Source organism: Blennius ocellaris (genome assembly GCF_963422515.1).
Source record: "Blennius ocellaris genome assembly, chromosome: 10".
Classification (NCBI taxonomy): domain Eukaryota; kingdom Metazoa; phylum Chordata; class Actinopteri; order Blenniiformes; family Blenniidae; genus Blennius; species Blennius ocellaris.
Genome location: NC_137659.1, coordinates 15,125,379 through 15,147,046, shown reverse-complemented (window position 1 = coordinate 15,147,046; position 21,668 = coordinate 15,125,379). Strand labels below are relative to the sequence as shown.

Here is a 21,668-nt window from a genome sequence, read left to right as displayed (position 1 = left end):
ATTTTTTTTTACATTATCTCACACACTAAAAAAAAATAAAAAATCTAATGAATGTACACGGTGATTGCCAATCAACACCCTGATGCTGAAGTAATTCCAAGATATTTTTCAGCACCATTGTTTCAGGCCTGCGATTTCTCATCCGTGTGACTTTTCATATGACATAACAAATGACCTTCCTGAATAAAACTCCTCCCACAAGTTTCGCAAGTGTAAGGCTTCTCACCTGTGTGGGTGCTGATGTGAATCTTTAGATTTGATGCTCGATTAAATATTTTCCCATAGGCGTCACAGGGGTACAGCTTCTCACCCGTGTGGGTTCGTAGACGCATTTTGAGAATTGACGACTGTTGGAAACGTTTGCCGCGAAAAACACAGGCGTACGGCTTCAAATCTGTGTGAATTCTCAAGTGGCGTTTCAAGTGCGATTTCTGAATGGATCTTTTCCAACATACCTTACAGGCGTACAGCTTCTCACCTGTGTGAGTTCTCATGTGGACAGACAAAGTATAACTACGTTTGAAACTTTTGCCACACGTTTTGCAAGCGTACGGCCTCTCGCCCCTGTGTGGATCCGTTAACGCCTAAAATATGCACATGTATCAACCTATCTGTGTGATACATTGAACACTAATTACAATTATTAAAAAAACAAAACACTTCACACTCCCTCACTTAAATTTATGGGGCGTAAAACACAAGATTTATTTAGGTCATTGGATTATTATAGTGTAACATGGGACAGGGGGTATCTTTAGTTTTTTTGTCTGAGGCCTCTAATGGATTTAAAGCAGATCACAAGCAGGCCTTTAGATATCAAACTGTATCAAACCTGGATCAAATTTCAATAACCTGAAAATAATTCAAATAAAAAGATACAATTTGACACTGGAGGTGTGGAAATATTTGGACCATGTCTTCTGAATTTGATTAATTTTGTTTTATTTTTATTTCAAACACCAAAAAAAAAATACAAATAAAAAATAAACAATGAACACGATGAAATCTTTAACCTGCTCGACTAGGAGGTAAGCTTATAATTGCATTCCATACACATCTGTGATTCGTGTAAAAATACACTAAACTTAACACACGTTGGCTGTTAAGGTGAGTTTATCCATCCACATATTTTACATAATGATGCTCATATATAATATGACAATGAGGCAGGGATCATCCCAGACATCATCCAAAAGAGTGAGAAACTGCTGCACTGATGTTCAAGCTCACTCTCATGAGTGTGAACAAGACTTTTTAATATGCAGATTTTAAATGTGAAGATGTCGCCTGTTCAAAATAAAAAATAAAAAAAGTACTTTCTCTGATGGTGACCCAGACCTGCTCGGCTTGTCTGTGTTTCAGGGGTCCAGATGTTTTGCAGCTGCTTTGCGCTGACGATCGATCTCCTTCTCATACCGGATGCTAGTTTGTTCAAACACTGAGAATAGTTCCACAGCAGCAGCAGCCAGCCGCTCACTGATAAAGTCTCTGAAATGGCGAGCTGAGGACATTGTTAATACGAGAACGACCCGACCTGCTCACACACCCACTGAGCGAACGCAGCTCGCGCGTGCTCATTGTTTACTTCCGCCTGCGAGTCACGTGCCGGCTGCGTCACTTCCTCCCCCCGCTCGCTCTCTCGCTCTCTCTTGTTTATTTTATTTTTCACTTCAATTTTTTTTCTCTCGTTCACGTTGTCCGTGAACCATTTAATGTAAACAAATGTAAATTGTAAGGAGAAGGTGGTTACATAAAACTACAAGTCCGATGTTTTACTATATCGTTCAAATATTACTATGTGTTTATAAGAAAATATAAAAAGTAATCGGTTGTATTCTAAATATAGAAACATGCAGTAAGAGGCGTTTCGGGCGTTGACTGTAATACTAGAGGTCGCAGGTTCGAGTCCACACATCTTTACTTCTACATTATTTCTTTATTCCATTATAAATATGTGTGCATTCTTATTCAGTTAATTGCAAACGGAGAAGAATTTGCCTGTCATGAAACCACCTCAAACATTTACAACAAGTCAGTTCCTGCACGTTAACACGCCTCCTGACTCCACGTGTGTCACCAGGAATAAAAGACTGGATCAACTTGTTCTCCTTCATAAACGCAGGTCCCAGCTCATCTTGTTCCTTTTCAACTAAACGGCTGGTTCATGTAAGTACCTTGGAGATCACACAGCTTCCCAAACCCTCCATTCATAACTGTAAAATGATTTAAAAGTACTGTAACATAATTCAGTAGTCACTTAGAACTGCATTGACACTGTGCTTTACTGTATAAGTGTAATATGACCTCTGAATTAGTTGTTAAAACTGTATTCTAAGGATGAACAGAGAGATGTTTCTAACAGCACCTTTTAGATTGTTTCTTTATGATTGTCTGTCTTCCCACAGAGAGTGAAGATGCAGATTTTTGTGAAAACGCTGACGGGTAAAACTATCACTCTTGACGTGGAGCCCAGTGACACCATTGAGAATGTCAAAGCCAAAATCCAGGACAAAGAAGGTACCATTGAAACTTTTCTCTCAAACCACTGGTATTTGTTTTAAATGTTTAAATCAGCTTTTCCCACATGTCACATTTGTCTCTTTTAGGTTTTTAATGATCTATTCGGGTCTTCTTGTAAATGTAAGTGTTAAATAGGCAGATGCTGGTTTTTTTGTGTGTTTATAATTTAGATTTAAAAAGAAATATGGCAGTGAAACACATCAGAGCACATGGTGCAACAGGGAGTGGATCCACCCTGAAACCAGTAGATCTGCCTCATTGTCACACCAGTTTTACCGCCTGAATGACTCTATGCTGTCATTTTGAAACACACACACACATACAACTAAACCAAGCTTTTAGTTGTTCTTTTAAACTTTTGTCATCTTTAAAAAGACTCCTTTTTAATTCCATTCACCCATTCAAAGAAATCTCTTCCGAAGATGTAAGACTTTATGCTTTTCTCTATATTTCTGCAGCAATGTAAAAATATTCTGGATTCTATCCACTATTGTACTGATGTTTTATTTGCAAAAAACTAAGCAGGTTCAAGATGAGCAATTAAAAAAAAAAGAAAATGGAAAACTTAATTTCCCCCGCAATTCATTTCAAACATAGAGAGATGACCTCAAGCTTTATTACAGTGTGGAAAATGTAAATCATATTATTGTATTATTATTTTAGCTTATAAAATCAGTTGTATCTCCATCCATTTTTTTAGCAGAAGGATATAATTAATTGAATCAAACTTTTTTTTTATGACACGTTTTAGCTTAAAACTTTGCTATTAGTTTTGTCCATCATTATGTTTGATGACATTACATTATGTCCACACTTTAACGTTAAACGCATCAGTTATAGGCACTGACGGGAGGTGAACACACCACAGTGAAGCTTCGTCACTTACCGGTACTTTCATTTTTCAAATTCTATAAGCAATGCGAAATTCAATGTTTTTTTTAATTCGTGTATTATGTAGCTTTGCTATTGTTGATTTGAGAGAAATATGAAAACAGTCCTCACCCACAGTCATCTGGGATCTGCTTGCAGTACCTGGCAGCCCTACGTCAAATGATCTAGTATAGAATATAAGTTATATGTGTGTCCCCCCCCCCAGGTATCCCTCCTGATCAGCAGCGTCTCATCTTTGCCGGGAAACAGCTGGAGGATGGACGCACCCTGTCAGACTACAACATCCAGAAAGGTGCGCTACAAACTACCTCATGCATCACGATACCCGTCCGTGAGCGTTACTCGACGTCCCGTGTTTCTATTCCCACGCAGAGTCCACTCTCCACCTTGTCCTGCGTCTGAGGGGGGGCATCATCGAGCCGTCCATGAGAATGCTGGCGCAGAAGTACAACTGTGACAAGATGGTGTGCCGCAAGTACGTACACAAACTGCTGCCACCGAGCAAAAACCGTAGCTCGCGGAGACGATACCGATACGACGAGCCACGCTTGGTATCGGCACACAAGTTTCCATTGTTTTTTTTTTGTACAGCCACATTAGGATCACATTCACTGGGCGCCGTTCATGGTTGGTTCATGGCAGCCTCACCTCCTCCTGTGTTCTTTTCACTGAAGTCTTGACCTGCTGACGAGAGTTTCGATATCTCTTCAAAGCTTAAACTTCCTGATACTCTTGAGGGGGGGGGTCGGAGGTGCAGGAGCCGTGACCTCACAGTGTGTTTGACCCTCAGGTGTTACGCTCGTCTGCACGCACGCGCCACCAACTGCCGCAAGAAGAAGTGCGGTCACTGCAACAACCTCAGGCCCAAGAAGAAGCTGAAGTAAAGCGGCAAATTCACTTGTGAATATTGTCAATAAACCATTTTGACAGGAAGACCGTGTCCAGCTCTTCTCTTCTATGTAGCTGCTTTAATGGTTTCACACTTGTAATTGTTTTTTTTTAAGAAATAACAAAAAAAAAAACTGTATATAGTCTCCCAAAGTTACATAAAAAAAATCCCAGATCAGCAGCAGTTTTAGTAACTTTCAAGTATTCAGTTCTATCTGTATTTAGTTTAGAAACGCTTTAAGAGGCTTAATATCAATTTGATTTTACTTAAAACGTAACTTGCAAACGTATTTAGTTCGTTGCGTCTCACTCCTACTGGAGTTCCTCTGATCTACATGACTTCTGCGTTTATCCTGCTGACCTGCTATGTTTATTTGAACCGGGTGAGTTGGAGAAACATTTAAATCAGGCAGTAGATTGACCGGCAGCTTCCTTCTCACAGCCGAATCGTGTGATCCACACGTCTGGCTTCACGCAGCTTCACACCAGATGAACGATCAAAACCATTCTTGTGCATGAAAAGAAAAGAAAAGGTGCTGTTTTGGTTGGAGACCCTGTTCTGGATGAATTTTCTATTACACAAACTGAAAACCACACGATTCATAATGTTACCAATATCATCATCATTCAAAATCTCTCTCTTTAAAAAAAAAAAAAAAAAAAAGTTATACAAGCCCCATATTTGTCACTAGTTTTAGGGCTACATCTGTGGGATTTTCTTTTTTTTAAACTGCAAAAAAGATTTCATGACTAATGGGTGAAATTATTGACACTAGAGCTCAGCTTTGGTTCAGTTGATGGCTTAATGGATCTCGTGAGCCCTGAATCATTGATACAATCATCAGGAGTAAAATTCATAAACACCTTGGTTCATTAGAAGCATTCAAACACAACAGACTGCATCTGAGTTTTGCCTTTATTTCCAAACCAACAATCAGCTCAGAGTTTGAGACACAGAGCCATCTGTAAAATAAGAGTAGTAAGGCTTGAAAAAAAAGAAAGAAAAAAAAAAAAAAAAGTACAGCATTTATAGACCAGTTTGAACAAGACAGCCCGTGTGATTAAAAACGCATTTTTCCCACATGGTGATAGAACTGCTGCTCTCAAGGCCTGTGGCGTATTACCCCCATGTAAGGACGTGTGCTGAAAAGTAATAGAAGGCAGAAAACGTATCCTAAAATTCCGTGAAATACATCACACCAATCGGAGCAATGTGGAGCGATCGTGACCAGACTTCAGTCAGTAGTTTATTATAAGTTGATGATCTAATCTCAATGATCTTAAAGCGGCTGTTTTTATACTCTTTACTTCCTAACTTATCATTACTGATTCATATCACAAGGAAAAGAAAATCCTATTTATTCTTATTTTAATTGCTTATTAGACCTACTAACATGAACTTAAGGTTACAGCAGTTTTACTGAATAATTCAAGGTTTCTTTTGGTCCTACATGACGATGTGACGACAAGCAAATGACCTTACTGTCCACGCCGCCCATCACCTTTGATCTTTGGTGCCAATATCAAGATTTACTCTGTTCTAAGTTCTGCCTTCTTGACTCAAAACACCGAGACCATTCGTAATATACCCCTGCTGGTTCCTGGGTGAGACGACATCACAGCTGCCATCCAACGTCACAGAATTCAAAGTCACTAATGCTGATCTTGTATGCAGGGAGGCTGAGCTGACAAACGACGAGGCCTTGTGTCGTTCATACGGACGTACTGCATTGTCACCGCGTACAAAAAACCAGACCACGAGCACCAGGTACTAACACGAAATGATTAGTGTCGATTAAGCACTTACCTTAAAGGAGGTTTATTGCATTGAATGTTAACGCTCGACAGCAGCGAGAAGCGTTACCTTAGATCTACCGAGTTGATTCTACAGCCCACACCTACACCACGCCGTCAGACGGGAACTCCTGCAGCCGAGGTGCGTTTGTTCCTCGAGCAGGTCCGGGACCGGCTCCACCGTGTTCTTTTTATTGTGGGGTTTTTTGGTTTTTTTTTCTTCCCTTTACGCCCATCTCTCGTTATTTGTCGACGAGTTTCACCATGTTCTGGCGGAGGTCATTGAGGTCAAAGATCTTGATGTCCAGAATTTCTATGGCCCTTTGGATCTCAGTGTCCATGCGGTCTCGGTCCTCCAGAGAGTTACTCAGGTTCTGCTCGGTGTTCTGGATGCGGCGCTCCAACTCGGTATTTCGCATCTCCAGCTCCTGCATTAAAAAAAAAAACAAAAAACAAAAAGAAGGTGAAAAAAAACACAAGCAATGACATTTTTTGGGGGGGTACAATTTAAGTTAAGAATGTGTGTTTTGGGGAAGGATGCTGAAAAGGTAGAAGGGCCTCCACATAACTCACATTTAGTTTGAAAAACCAATTCACTTGGTTGCGATATTAATATTTTTCAATTAAGCAGGTTCTCCTACCCGTAATCTGCGGATGGCCTCGTCTCTGTCGTGTTCCATCTCGTGGTAATCGGCTTTCTTGCTTTGCAAAATGTGAATTTCCTGGAATGCATCAGATGATTTTCATAAATGGTGCGGACATGTGACGAGTGATCCAGTGTGTAAGAGAGAGAGATCTGTCGTCAGCGTGGAGTGAAAGAACCATCCTACCTCATCTTTGGCCTTCAGGAGAGCCTCCAGCTCCTCCAGGGACTGAGTCAGTTCGTCCTTCAGCAGGTCGCTGGGCCCTTGACCCACATGGGCCTCCAGGTCAGCCACCTCACAAAACAAACAGGAAGACATATTGTTTGGAGGACATAACCTTACACACACACACACACACACACAAACACACAAACAAACAGAAAACAGAATGTTACTTTTGGCAGAGCGATCGCTCAGTGGGTCTGCTCCTCTTTCTGTTCCAGTACAAACAGGTACCAGCGCCATCGCCCAAAATAATTCATCATACAAACAGAGAAAGGTGCGGAGCAGCGAGAGCGTCAGTTAAAAAGCAAATGTTGATTTACCACAAACTGGCGACAGAGCCAAAGACAAAGGTTTCTATTCGGTGTGGGGTCACTGTCGCTTGGTTTGATCGTCGTTGTCAACGCAGTTAAAACAAAAGCAATTCTCAATTTCCAACTCTGGGGAAATGATCCACATTTGGAGACTCAAATAAATTTTTTTTTTAAAAACTCCATATTAGTTATAAAATTATTAAAAACCAAACTACTGTCAAAGAAATCCCAACATTAGCAAAGGAGGATGTTTATTTGTCATGTGCCTGTGACATCATCAAGATGATGAATTAGAGATTGCATTGTCATTCTGTCCCCATGAATCGGAGAAAAGAAACAAAACAAAAAACAAAAAACTGAAGGGCACCTCCAAAAAAAAAAAAAAAAGCCCCCTGCTGGATTATTTTGAGCTGCATATATTTGAGACGAGGAGGAGCGATAAAAAGAAGAGTAGAGGAAAAAAAGGAGAAGGAAAAGAGTGGATGCCAGCTCCCTCTGGTGATTTTTCATTTTTCTTAAATGGGGCATTGAAAGTAGGATATTGCTGTCCTACAAACCTCTCTCTCTCTCTCCCTCTCTCTCTCTCTCTCTCACATCACCCCTGAGACATGAACCACTTTCCGCCAGCTGGTCCCCTTCGTCAGGCAGCGGCATCCGTCTCGGTCCAAAGGACACCAGCTCCACGCTCAATCTGTTAATAGGGACCAAACTAATGAACAGCGTTTCTCACGGAACCACCAGAGGAGCGCAGGGGAATACAAGCGTGGCAATCGATACTGGCCGGCTGGGAGAGGGATCAGGAGGGGGGGGGGGGGGGGGGGTATTATAAAAAAAAAAAAAAAAAAAAAAGCGTTGAATGAGAAAGGTCTGTACGTGTCGGCCTGAGGCGAGGTCACTCCCAGAGGAATCCGCTCCCAGTACATGTGGAAATACCTGTTATGGATGTGAGGGAACAGTCGAATAGCTTCCGAGAAGTAATTCTGATGTGAACGTCTCCAAGGATCAAACTCCCTCGTTGGTGAGCGGGAACATTGGAGCAAGCGTGATGAACCGGCGTAAAGAGCAAAGGGATAGAGCTCTTGAGGAACTTTTTTTTTTTTTTAATCCTGAACACACAACTTTCAAAAAAACAGAGAAGTGGAGAGTGACAGTCCCGGGAACTTCTCTCTTTTTGTTTTTCTCGTTTGTACGAAGCTTCACTCCATCAACGTCTTCACTGTCTGGTCCTTTAGGAAAACTCCTCAATCGACAGTTGTGTGTGTGTGTGTGTGTGTGTGTGTGTGTGTGTGTGTGTGTGTGTGTGTGTGTGTGTGTGTGTGTGTGTGTGTGTGTGTGTGTGTGTGTGACCTTCACCCGTCAGCCGCCGCCCTGAAGGTCACTCCTGAGCTATATCTGGAGGCCACAGGACCACGAGAGAGAACAACTACTTTTCAGCGTTTGACTCTTACAGCACAAAAGCTCCTCTGGCCCAGTTTGAAGCTTCATTATCCAGATGTGTCGATAAACTTTTACAAAAGTCTGGGAAACGAGTTGTCGTGCACGATCCCGTCGGGACTCTGCATCACTTTAACCTGGAAATGGTTTGTTGACTGAGGCTGAATATTCAAACGTCTACTTGATACCTTTTTGTTAAAATGTTCAGGTTCAAACTAATACAGTGACTCATCACATTTTCTCGGATGTCTTTTTATCATTTCATGATATTCTTTCAATGCAAAAAGGCCTTAAACTTCCCCCATTTCATAGGAATGAAGGCTGACTTGATTCACCCAGGACTATTTTCTCAGTGAAGTTGAGACTAATGCGGCCCTGGAGCCACATGGAGCTATTTGGAAGTTAAGTTGATAAGTTATTCAAACATCAGAGTCATTTTCAAAAATGACTTTTATCTCTTCGATAAAATAAAGGCACAATAACTCAAACGGGGAGAGAAAACAATGCTACAATGACTACAGTTTCTAAAAGTATTTTAGAAACTGTAGTTCCTTCTCTGTAAATAGTGTTTGCTGCGTTTCGGTTAATTTCATCCTTTCTGTGCTTATATTACTCAATATTAAGCCTCATTTACATTAATATTGACATTTACTTATTAAATTTTTTTTTTTTTAATCTTGTCTGGTTTTATATTCAATTTTCTTTTGTATTTACTCTGTGTGGAGCAATGCTAATGAGGAGATTAACAAAGTACTTCTATTCTATTCTATAATGTTAAAATTGACTGAAAAATGCTGGAAAAGTTGGATGAAACCAAATGTTTAACAATCGGCACTGTAATGTTAAAATTTCATAAATGCAACGGACGATAGTTGTTTGTACGCGTTTCAAAACTACTGTATAAAAAAAACTTTAGAAATCGTGTCAGCCTCACTGTTGAAGGCCGAACAGTTCTGCGGCTCCAGTTAAATTTGGACTCTGTACTGCATCTTTTTCACTTGCATGTCTTTTCTTGTTATCCTCTATAGTCTTTTCTCATTTCTCTCCATTTTAAATCTCCAAACCGATGGGAATGAAGCGTCGCAGATCAAGCGGGAGACACTCACTTGCTCCCTGAGTCTTTCGGTCTCGCCCTGATAAGCCGCCAGCTGTTTCTTCCACTGCTCCACGTTGGCGTTGGCCTCGTGCAGCGCCGCCACCAGCTTGGTGTTGCTGTCCTGGAGGGTGAAGAGCTCCGCCTCCAGGTTCATCTCACAGATGGACCTGAAACACACCGGCGACAGAGTCTCACACACGTGTGCAGGGATGGACCAGGCAAACGAACTGCCGTCTCCTGCTGAGCTGCTCCCATTCCAAAAAATCTTAAGAAAGCAGGTTTTGTGTCACTTTGGAACGCAGGTGTGTATTTTTGACAGTCAGGAATATAATTTGCTGTTTCAACGGAGGCTTTAAAGAGAAGGAGGTTGTTTCAGTTAGCGTGGTGAAGTGAAGAGCCGGCAGTGACTCAGTCGCTGCCGGTGAATCATCAGACGCTCGCCGACGGGGGGGGGGGGGGGTTCATAAAAGAAATACAAACTGTAAAATTGGCAAAGAAAATTCTCCTTTAAAGAGCAGGTGGAATGGAGAAGCGCCCGCTGGACTTAACTTTATAAAACGGTGTCGTCTTCATTTAAAAAAAAAAAAATGAAAAGTCGAACATGTCTTGTGGCGAGAACAAAAACAATTCTTTCAGACACGAAGGTCACAGGAGTTCATATTCAGTACATTTCTTTATGTTTTTCACCCTTTCGCCTGCGTGTCAGCTCTGAATTGGACCAGATGATCAACTTTTCTGCTTGTGAATCATCCTTCTGGGACTCGTGGACTTTTTCCTTTTGTTTTTGGGTGAGAAGCTGGTCGACGGGGCAACTGAAGGGATTGTTTCCCTTTGTTTTGGCGTTTCTCACTGCGCTATTGAACACTGCTTTTCCTCGACTTCGGTGTTAAAACTGAGTGGCGGATGAAGCGTTGCAAAGACGAGGATTAATACTGGGAGCTGGAGGTGGAGTCGCCGACATTTTGTACTTCTGCCAAGAGTTTGGAAGACGATGAAGCTTAAAAATTTAATTAAAAATCCCCACTGAGCAGAGGAGCTGACTGGTATTTGTCTGTTAAGAAGAGTCACAGTGGAACTATTAAGAGCAGACTTAGATGTCATGAGTCGGTGTCGATTTCGGTTCTATTTCCACAACAATTACAGGAAGAAGAAGTGAAATCCTGCACGAGGCTAAATTATTCCGCGGCAGCCAAAGCGATACGAGCCCCTTCTTAATTTGTGGCTGCACTTTTTTTGTCGCACTTGCAGAGTGAACATGTGAGATAATTGAATTTCAGCCCGTTTTTTTGTTTGGGAAAAAAAATCGCTCAGATTCTCTCGGCATCTTTGATCCTCTGCCTTCGCTCCGTCTCTTCACGTCACCGAAGCTTGGAGTTGAACACAGGCAATGGGTTTTGCCATGGCAACCATTCAGGAGCGGCTTTCTGTCGTAATAATTGGACTGTAGGACATAAAAAGCATTGTGGGTGTCTCAAAGGCCTGAATAGAGTGATGTTTATCAGCTTTATTTTTTTTTTTTTTAAATAAAAGAGAAGTTAGATACGATTCAGCAGCTTATCGACAGCCTTTTCCCACAGAGACGAGAACAAACGGAGGGAAAACATTGTTAATAACGCTTTAAAACACAAACCTGAACCTCTTTCTGTGTGGAGCGGCACAGAATATGGATGGACATCATATTAAAGCATATTATATTGAATATACGTTTATGCAAGTATATATTACAAGCACAATATTTAGGTTCACTGAATCATGTATCCATGAAGTGGCATCATCAGTGGATTTTTCTGTTCGTGTGAGTAAAACAATATATATAAGAAATATGTCCTTGGCTTTAAAATGAAGATGATACATTTATTTTAGAGCGTAATTAGTAGTCACACTTTCAGATACGCAGCTATTTTGCTGTAATTAGTAAATAGTGATGACTGTTTTTTTTTTTATTTACACCAAACTGCATGTTTTCGAATAATTGAATTAGAGATACATGAAAACCTCTGTTTGATCGCAGTAAATGAAGTATAAATACTTCATCGTCAAGTTAGTTTTTTTGGGGGGCTTTTTCCACCTCAGCAAACGGTTGCGTCTTAACTTGAAACAGAAGACAAGCTGTGGCTCGGTAAAAAGGAAAAAGAAGGAGGATACGCTGCTGCTGTGTGTGTGTGTGTGTGTGTGTGTGTGTGTGTGTGTGTGTGTGTGTGTGTGTGTGTGTGTGTGTGTGTGTGTGTGTGTGTGTGTGTGTGTGTGCGTGTGTGTTTCACTCGGTTACCCTTCAGAAAGCATCTTTTTGATGCGCTCCTTCTCAGAAGACAGGGTGATGTCGGCGCTCTGGCTGCGGAACAGCTTGTCCTCCGGCCCGTTGACGCACATCACCGGCGGAGACTGGAGTTCATCCGAGAGGTCCTGAGGAACACATCAGTAAATGCGCTTCCCCCGGCCCAAACGCGTCCGCAACTGCGAAACGGCGAGAACGTCTTTGCTACCACATTTTGTGGGACGTCACATTTAAGAGCGCAGTCAAATCAAGATTTGGACAGCAGGCCAAGTAAAGCGTTACAACTAATCTCAGCTAAAAAAAAAAAAAGTTATGAACACGTGGGTCGTACAGGACCAAATGGGCAGATAGAAAAAAATAAAAATAATATGGAATATTCTTATCCACATGGAAATTAGCCTGGAAATTGGTTTCTCCACACGTTCTCATCATCATGTATCTTTCTGACTTTGCTCCGTCGTCTCCATCCTGCCATTAGCATGTTTTATTCATGGGGTAGTAGTTGCTCACCTTCCCTCTGAACTCTAAATGAAGCCCTTAAACCCCCAGTGTCCCTTTTTAACGTGACGGTGAGTTCATGAGATATTTACTCCCGTTTATTTGATTTCTCTGTCTAGCTAAGCGGAGGTACACATTGTTTATGCACACCACATTATTTGTCTTTCTTTCTTACCATAGTCAATTTCGCATATAAACTAAAAAACTAAGAATTTGAAACAAATTTAATTAAAAAAAAACTCAGCAAGCTTTATGTTAAATTAGTAGCTCTAATAGCTAGGACACTTGGAAAGAGATCGTCGACCACGGATTTAGCTGGGACACATTTCAAGACCGTAAATAAAACCTTATTCATAATTTATAGGTTGACGAGTCTATAAATATCACGTCATCTAATTTCTAAGGGACACATCTATTCCTCAGCAGCCTACGCTCTTTTTAGTTCTTTTGACCTACAATACTATTACTTATTTGCTATAATATAATACCTATAATACCATCACTCATCTGTTCGAGAATGGGCATCCTGTTTATCGTATTTACAAAGAAAATCTGTGTAAGGAAAACTTTCTCTAATCTAGCACATCGTTTGTGTTACTATTAGAAGTGTAAAGCTTGAGGTTTCCACATATGGATGTTAATCAGAAGCCGTAGAGTCACATATTCTGACGGTCAATCGTGAGGCGCAAACACCAGGAGGAGGTTAAATAAAGTCCGATGATTGCAATTTGTGGAAAAACCAATGAAAGACTCACCTGAGAGAACTGGAGCGAATCCCAGAGGCGCAACGAAAGACAGAAAAACACATCAACACTAAGCACACAGCTCACTTACACATTGATCGGTCATCATACATGCGGTTTTCTTCATTAACTCTTAAATCGATAAGGACACGGTGGATGTGTTCTCAATTACAAAGGAAAATAGTGATTTTCCTCATGGCCCAGCAGACGTGAGCGACGAGCAAATAATCTCCACTGATCAGAAAGCTGACTGCATTTTCACCACGACAGCACTTCAGTGCTTCTGGGGTTAGGAGATGTAGAATTTGGCATGCAGCTCGAGCGGCACGGGGATAATTTTACCGCCGTCCTAGTTTTTCCCCTCACTTCTGCTTCCCTCCGAGACGAGTGACCCGGCCCACATTCCCTCCCTTCTTTTCTCTCCCTCCACCGCCCGCTCCCGACTCAAGACTGAGAAGAAACCGCCGCTAAAGTCGGGTGAAAGCTTCGGCGGGTGAAAACTCACCTGAGGAGCGGCGATGTTGAGCGCCGTGTTCGCCAACTCCTTGTCCTGGGACTTTTCCCGCGCCAGACGAGCCGCATCTTTCACCTCCTTGAACTTTTCTGAAAACTTGGGGGGGAAAAAACCGGGGACGACTCGTGAACGGTTTCATGAAACCTTCAGGAAACAGCCGGAGTCAGCCATCATCACCCCCCCCCCGCCCGCCCACCCCCACACTACCTGATGCAGTTGCTGCTCTGTGGCGAAGCCCAGCCCGTACACGGTGTTGGCCCTGCTGTCGGCCCACTGACCGAACTTCTGGGACGTCTTGGTGAAGGTCATGCTGGGCGTGACGGTACAGTTGATAATAGCCTGCGGATGAAGGCAAACGTTTGCATGAATTAGTAAAAAACAAACAAAAAAAAAACCACGGTCTGGCCGTCTTTACGTTCAACTAGACCAGTGTTTTTCAACCTTTTTTGAGCCAAGGCACACTTTTGTCTTTGGAAAAATCTCGAGGCACACCACCACCTGAAAATGTTAAAATGTGTAAAACTCTGTAGCCTATATTGACAATATAAAGTCTTTCTCATCAAGGTTTTATCAACAGGAATCAAGTAAATACAGAAAAAAAGTATTTCCCAATTTCTTTTTTTAATGTGTTTTTAACTCTGAACCCTGATGGATGAACACAGAGCCGATATCCTGGTTAACATTCTTCCTTTTCAAAAACTTCTCCATCACTGTCACTGACACTGTACTTTGATATAAGATGGGAGCAGCAGGTGGTGCTGATTAACGACCCTGACGTCTGTCAGTTTCAATTTCACCGGCACACCCTAACGTCTTGTCTCAAAGTACTGTGCTGCCATCTATTGGCGAAGAGTATTTATACACGATTACTCTGCAACACACTGTCGGCTGTGAGAGCGAATGTTTTTTTTTTTTTAATTTTTTAAAAAATTGGATAATTTCCCACGGCACACCTGACTAGATCTCGCGGAAACACCAGTCTGCCGCGGCACAGTGGTTGAAAAACACTGAACTAGAAGATGGTAAAATAAGTTTTGGAACCACCACTGTGCTACAAATCCCAACTCAGATGGCGAAGGACATTAAATATGAAATAACTCAAACACGGCGGTCGCATGATTTCCTTTGACGACGGAGCGTAAGATTCGCACGTTTAACCGTGAAAGTGACGCTCTCGCGAAGCAAGCCTCCTCTCTCACGCCAAGCAGCGGCTCGTAGCTCAGTGCTGAACTCCCCCACATTTCACATTAAAAGAAGACGGTGACAAAACGTCACGTGAACTGTCTTGATGCATTCATCTGGAAGGTGGCAGTCACACTGATCTAACGCATTTTTATTTGTCCTTATCGCATTTTGAATATTTAATCGACACCAGAACAGTTCTAAAACGTTTAATTCATAGGTGTTAGCTCCATCACCACATTTAAAACGGAATCATGGTGACGTGGTCAAGGGGTGCATGCTGGGAAATACGTTCTCCAATCAAGTTCTGTGCGCAGACCAAAAAAAAGGGAGGATAATGACTCGTCGTCGCAAGTTTTTTTTGCTCGTCACTGAGTGTTTCCACTTGACAGAAGTAAAGAAAAGCATTTAAAAATCAACGCTAAAAGAGTTGCAACAATATTTAAATTGCTATCATTTGACAGTTAGCTTTTATTTGTTTTTCCCCTTGAGAGGGATGTGTTGTTTCGTGAACGTCTGTCTTGTCCAGAAGATTGGGACTATAACAAAGCTCATGTCGTTTAAAGTAAATCCACAGCGTGCCGCCAGGTTCAACACCTCATTTGTGAGCGAAGTGGCCAAAGCTGCCGTTTCTCCCCCTTCATATCGGATAAGGAGAAATATCAGCGCAGGCCTATTTATAAACCCCTTTACGTCATCTGCAGTGTTACAGTAATGGAGCGATTTAAAATGCCAGAATTGCAGGGCAGCATCAACTTAGGAAGAAGCTTTTTTTTTCTTCTTTCCCCCCCCCCCCCCCCCTCTGCTTCCACCCTCCAACAAACGATTACACGAACTCCGCGGGCTGCGTTTCCGCGCTGACATGTTTGACGTAACACGGCGGACTGCGGCGGGCACAGCAGTGAAAGATTAGCGTAGAGCCAGACACCGGTCCCTGGCAGTGTCAGGCCGCCTGGCGACCAACTGCCACCCCCGCAGTGCCTTCTGGGAGGTGCAAATGTGGGTCACACAAGAGGTGCTAAGACGAGATCAGATACCCCCCCAAGCCCCACCCTTCCTCCAGTCTGGCCTCTTCATTTGGATCTAAATCCACCGCCGAGTGCACAAACCACCACTACACACACGTATATGTATATATATATACACACCAAACCACTGCTCAGCCAATCACATGGCAGCAGCTTCAGTGTGATGAAGCATGTGGTGAAGATGAGCCGCTGAAGTTCAAACCAATCATGAGGAATGAGAAAGAAGGTTGTGAGCTGGTCTTATTACTTCAGACCAGTTGATTGACTGGGATTTTCTGCACACAGCAATCTGGTTTTTTTTTTTACAGGGAGTCCCAGAAGGGCCGGGGGGGAGAATGCTCGTCCTGGTTGGAGACGGCGGACAGTCAACAACTCAAATAGCCTACTTGTTGCACCCGAGGGAGGCGGAACCTCCGTGACCAGCAGAGAGTTGACGAGGCGTTCGCCGTTCTCCTCAGTCCGCCACGTCTCCAATCCAGTGGATCAGATCTGAAGGTAGATGCGATCACGTTCACGTTCACGTTCAGACCACCCACCTTGGTCCCGCCCACGCTGATGATGCGATACACGTTGCGGTTGGCGTCGTAGAAGAAGGACACGGTGACGGCGTGCTTGCTGGCCGGGATCCAGTTCCTCTTGGTGGTGGGGTCGATCTGGAAAACATGAGCCCGGGTGCTGAAGATCGGCTGCTCCCTGGGGGGAGGAAACAAACGGAAGCATGCTGGGAACTTCTTCACATATGAAAGCGCCGTTTGACCTTTTTTTTTTAAACATTTTGGAGCCATTTGGAAAAGATTGGCTCCGGCCCCCTCGTGGCCCTGAACTGGGTGGAGATGGAGTCGTAACCGACAGCACATTGGTTCCAATCATGTACCAACAGGAAGTGTCGTTGGTTAAAGAAACAGCTTTAACGATCAAACAAAAACCTCTAAACCCAGAAAGTCCCCGAGTGCTGAACAGGGACGGTCCGATGCTCCTCGAAAGCCTCAGACAAATGAATCAAATGTATTTCCACAACACGACAAGCTGATAATGGCTCTTTAAATTCTATCTGTATGCCTAATCCTTGTGCTTCCGGCTAAAGACTGAGAGTGCAGTGTGACTCCATTATGAAACCGGGACAACAGTTCAAACATCTCAAACAGATAAAGACTGGATTACTCAATGTCAGTCATGTAAAGAGAAACCATACAATATATCAACAATAGCATTAAGGGATCTGGAAAAACTCGCAGCACAATGAGTATCTGCCCCAAATAACCTCATCTCGTTATAATACCTCCACCCATTCAAATCTAGTGGATTGTGACATGTCTTTTTTTGTTTTCCATCATCAGGAACCCAAAATTAACCAGAGAAAACTCACACATGCAGTCAATAAACATGCAAAAGGCCTGAAGTCTAGCTGGGGTCTGCTAATATACTCCTTAGAAACGCCAGAAATAAAACCACTACGGAATAAACTGTGCCTGAATCAACTCCCGTCTTCAGCTTCAAGAGGAAACCCGTCATCATTTTCATCTCGTGAGTCCAGGGAGAAATGCGGAATCGTCTCTTGGCCTTTCTCCGGGACTTTTTCCGTGCATGGTTCCCACAGAAAGTTCAGGTGGAGCTGGTCAATGACTGGAGGGCCGTCGCCAGGACACCAGGGAAACACACCCAACACAACATAGTCACCAGACCGCCATGGAGTATGACGGGATGTATTCATTATTTCAAAGGTTCTTAATGAAATCAGGAAAGATTTCATGATTGAACATCTCCATCCCTTGGAAGAGCTGCCAAACAGGTGCCAGGCGAAAGTATGAAAGGGTTAAAAAAAAACCAGGACAGAATACTGTGGCTGTTCTCAGCTGAACTGTATTATTTTGGCGTGTAACAGTGCATTTATATCCGACCCCATGAGTGACACACAAAGTCAACGAAGCTCTCTGGGCACATGATGGATGTAACTATGGCTGCGGTGGAGGCAGAAAGGATGACCCTCAGATGCCCCCCCCCCACAGTGTGAGTGGATCTGCTACTGGGAGCTTTCCACTGAATCGCTCCAACTGTCACATGAGAGAACATTCGGATACACAGATTTCTCAATATCTGCTTAGTGCGAATGCCTATATTTGGTTTGAGTGAATATCGATGCCTTCATTTTTTTTTTTTGGATGATGCTCAAGCATATGTAGTAATTATGCGAGTGAAAAGTATAAAAAAAAAAAAAAGGAGGGAAAGTTATCAACAGTTGTCAGTGTGTGGGAGACATTGTCTCCCTTAACTGAGTTTAGAAATTGTAAGCGAACTGCGATCATCTTCAGATACAGAAAACTTTTCTTTCCTGACAACGATGCTGGTATATCTGTAATGTTCGATGCGAGAAGAGAAACAACCAACCAAATTATGCCGGAAGCTCTAAAGCCGCTAAAACAAACGGAAACAACTAGAGGAAAGAAAAACAGATTAAAAAAAAAAAAGGTCAAAAATGCTTTCCAAAGGTCGGCAGCTCAAAAAAAAGCTAAAGAATTTAAAATAGATAAAATCACGAGAAAAACATAAAAAAAAAAAAAAAAAAAAAAAAAGGAAAACAGCTAAAATAGCCTAAAATGATCAAAAGAAACTAAATACTTTCCGTTCTCTTTTACTCCTCAAATAACTCAGTGTTTGTTTTTTTTTTTTAAAGTGAATGAATGCACCTTAAAATTCTTGCCCTTTAATTTACCTTTAAAAAAAAAAAATCTGCATCCTAACATTTGTTTCTGGTAATTTATTTTATACTGTTAATTGTGTAAAATGCTGTTGTACAGGTCTTAAATCTGTGGATGGTCACGCTTGTACAAGAGATCTCCATCTCAATGGGTTTTTATTTTCCTGGCTAAAAAAAAAAAGCTTAATCCACAAATAGAGTGAATTAGCTAAAACTGGCAAAATAATGAAATGTCTTCTGTCAAGTCAACTGTATGACTTCTTTATTTCACTTATTGTAAGTTTGTTTTGCTGCTCCAATAGGTCAATATAATCTGTCGTGGCACGAATGACTTTTTTTAGGTCATAAAAGTTGCTGCACGAGAAAATTTGCAGCTGTCAAATCTAAGTTTAATCTCAGTTTCCAAGCTTAAAATTATACTGAATCTCAGCTCCGTCTCTTCTGGTGTTTTCTCATCCCCCTGCATTGACCTCTATAGAGAGGAGATCTGGAGAATCTTGGCACCGGAGCATCGTGACGAGCTTTGCAAACACGATCGACTTGGAATCAAACAGACAAACGGATGACAACTGGCCAAACGTGTGTGTGTGTGTGTGTGTGTGTGTGTGTGTGTGTGTGTGTGTGTGTGTGTGTGTGTGTGTGTGTGTGTGTGTGTGTGTGTGTGTGTGTGTGTGTGTGTGTGTGTGTGTGTGTGTGTGTGTGTGTGTCCTGGTTGCTCCATTGCCGTGAGGTCTAAAGTAGAAGACGACAGTGTGACTGTGGGTCTGTACGAGCATGCAAGGATCACAATTCCCACGGAACGGCAAGATATAACATCAGGTCGAGGGGCAGTTTTAATCCCTGAATTAACAGCAACACTCAGGATGAGTTATCACACTCGTCTATTATACAGTGTAGATGAAGCTCACACACGTGAGATTTCCTAGTAAAGAGCATTTAAACAGCACATGAGACATCAGCTCCGGTTTGTTGGTGAATTCCTTGAACTTGTTTACTTGACCTTCATCCCCAGCAGATGGATGTTGTGGCCTCGACTTAGCAGAGGTCTCCGATTGGACGGCGGTCTGAGACGGACCCCACTAATTCATCCCCCCCCCCCCCCCCCATGGGGGTCCAACATCCACAATCTGCCACTCGCCTATATGATCCGTCAAAACCAGGGGTCATTTTCACGATTTTCCTTCAAATATAATCTGTTTGGAGTCGCATGTGAATGATCAGAAATAAAGAAAGCACAATTCATTGATGATGTTCAAGTTTGTGTTCATGGAGCCTCGGATTTTGTGCCAGAGGTTGAGGGTTCAAATCCAAGGTCTGGCCTCTCAGTGTGGAGTTTGCAAGATGTGCATGCCTGGTTTTTTTTTTTGTTGTTGTTGTTTTTTGATTTCCTCCCACAGTCCAAACATATTGAGGTAAACCTCCTGGAAGTGTGTGTGTGGTTATGTGTTTTCCCTGCGGTGGACTAGTGACCCAGAGTGAACCCCTGCCTTCACCTCTGGCTCATCGGCTCCTGCTATAGAGGAACGATGTATATATAAACATTATATGCACAATAAAGTCTACCACTCATTGCCATATCAAACTGCACCGGGCCATTAAATTAATAAATGAAGGTGTAGCTTTAATGTCAGTCCCAAGCCTCTAGTCCATATGTTCCTAACGACTCACCCGGTTAAACAACACTTCAATAAATGACAGTAATTCAATGAGTGGAGATAGAACGAGCAAGAAAGGCGCTCCTACCTTTCTCTGTGGTGAGGAAACATCTTACAAGGTGACCGAGACGTCTCTTCTGCAAAGAAACAAGTCCAGGGGTGAACAATCACTGATGTACCAGGCTGAAATACTGAACACTGCTCTGTTCACTGCCTGTGTGATTTCTGCCTTTTAATCAAAGTGAAGAAATAGTGAAGGACAGATGGAAAACATGTGAAGGAAAAAAAAAAAAAAGAGTCTCAACAGGTTGACCCATAAATGCAAAAGGTAATAATAATGTCCCTTCAGAAAGGAGCGCTCACCCCATCTCGGTGTAGAACCTGCTCGAGTCGGTCAGTATGTTCAGTTGAAATCTTTATTCACCACGGGGGGTGGTGGTGGGGGTCCGCTCCGTCCTGCCCGGACCAGAGCCTCCGGACTCCGGCCACGCGGCTCAGCGCTGCCCGCCGGAGGAGGAGGAGGAGCGGCGGTCCTGGACCTCCGAGGTGACCGCGTCCATGAAGGTCCGAGCGGAGGAGGAGGAGAAGTCTTTGTTCCTCTCCCGGGGACTCAGCTCCTCAGCCGGCCGGCGGTACGGTCCCTCCTCCTCCTGGCTCCGCTCCGCTCCGGCGGAGAGCGGCGGGGGGGAGCGAGCGAGTGAGTGAGTGAGCCCGCAGGAGAGTGTGTGGACTGCCGGGGAGGAGGAGGAGGAGGAGGTGGGGGGGAACCACAGGTCTGCTCGGCTCGCTGCTGCCGGTTTCAAGACTTAACGAATTACCGTCCCTGAAGGAAAAGTCATGACCTAGAAACACTTAAAGGGGCACCGTGTAGGATAAAAGGCGTGCCTCCATTGTACAGCAGGGGGCAGTGTTCAGTCGCTTCACTTCACAGTTTTGACGTCACCAGTCCCACATGACCAGAAATGGACTATTAAACAAACTCTAAATCAGACCATATTCCCTTTTCGGTTCAGTTTTGAAGTATTCAAATTACTAATAACTGTGCTGGACCACAAGCCTAAATAAAATATGTCATGGTCAAGAATACAAGATATTCCCCTATGTATTATATAAGACAATAAAACATTATAGTAAGATTTTTGAGTTTATAAATGATGATTTGTAACAAGTGATCTGAAGTGGAAAATGGCTTCAAGTCCTTAAAAAGTTTCAAACTATTCTAATCAGCAATGACTTCAATTCAAATAATACAAAATTAATACAAATTGAAATTGC

At 42.8% G+C, this 21,668-nt stretch overlaps 2 protein-coding genes across 3 annotated transcripts; one reads left to right on the top strand and one right to left on the bottom strand.

Moving 5' to 3' along the window:
* Positions 1 to 2,133: 2,133 nt before the first annotated feature.
* LOC308135525 (ubiquitin-ribosomal protein eL40 fusion protein-like) lies at positions 2,134 to 4,344 on the top strand. The gene is made up of 5 exons (XM_080503574.1): positions 2,134 to 2,166; positions 2,406 to 2,517; positions 3,617 to 3,703; positions 3,784 to 3,886; positions 4,202 to 4,344. The coding sequence occupies exons 2-5, from the start codon at positions 2,415 to 2,417 to the stop codon at positions 4,293 to 4,295; spliced, it is 387 nt and encodes a 128-aa protein (XP_080359700.1). The 5' UTR covers positions 2,134 to 2,166; positions 2,406 to 2,414; the 3' UTR covers positions 4,296 to 4,344.
* Positions 4,345 to 5,201: 857 nt separating this feature from the next.
* Positions 5,202 to 21,196, bottom strand: LOC308135519 (homer protein homolog 3). Of its 2 annotated transcripts, none has more exons than XM_080503565.1 (10): positions 20,757 to 21,196; positions 20,482 to 20,530; positions 16,580 to 16,736; positions 14,041 to 14,172; positions 13,825 to 13,929; positions 12,073 to 12,206; positions 9,814 to 9,970; positions 6,924 to 7,031; positions 6,735 to 6,815; positions 5,202 to 6,521 (listed from the first exon to the last, which is right to left on the bottom strand). In XM_080503565.1, exons 2-10 carry the CDS (start codon positions 20,502 to 20,504, stop codon positions 6,336 to 6,338), a joined length of 1,083 nt encoding a protein of 360 aa, XP_080359691.1. In that variant the 5' UTR covers positions 20,505 to 20,530; positions 20,757 to 21,196; the 3' UTR covers positions 5,202 to 6,335. The 2 variants fall into 2 exon arrangements, with proteins under 2 accessions (XP_080359691.1, XP_080359692.1); XM_080503566.1 differs by having other exon boundaries at positions 12,073 to 12,185.
* Between the last annotated feature and the right edge of the window lie 472 nt (positions 21,197 to 21,668).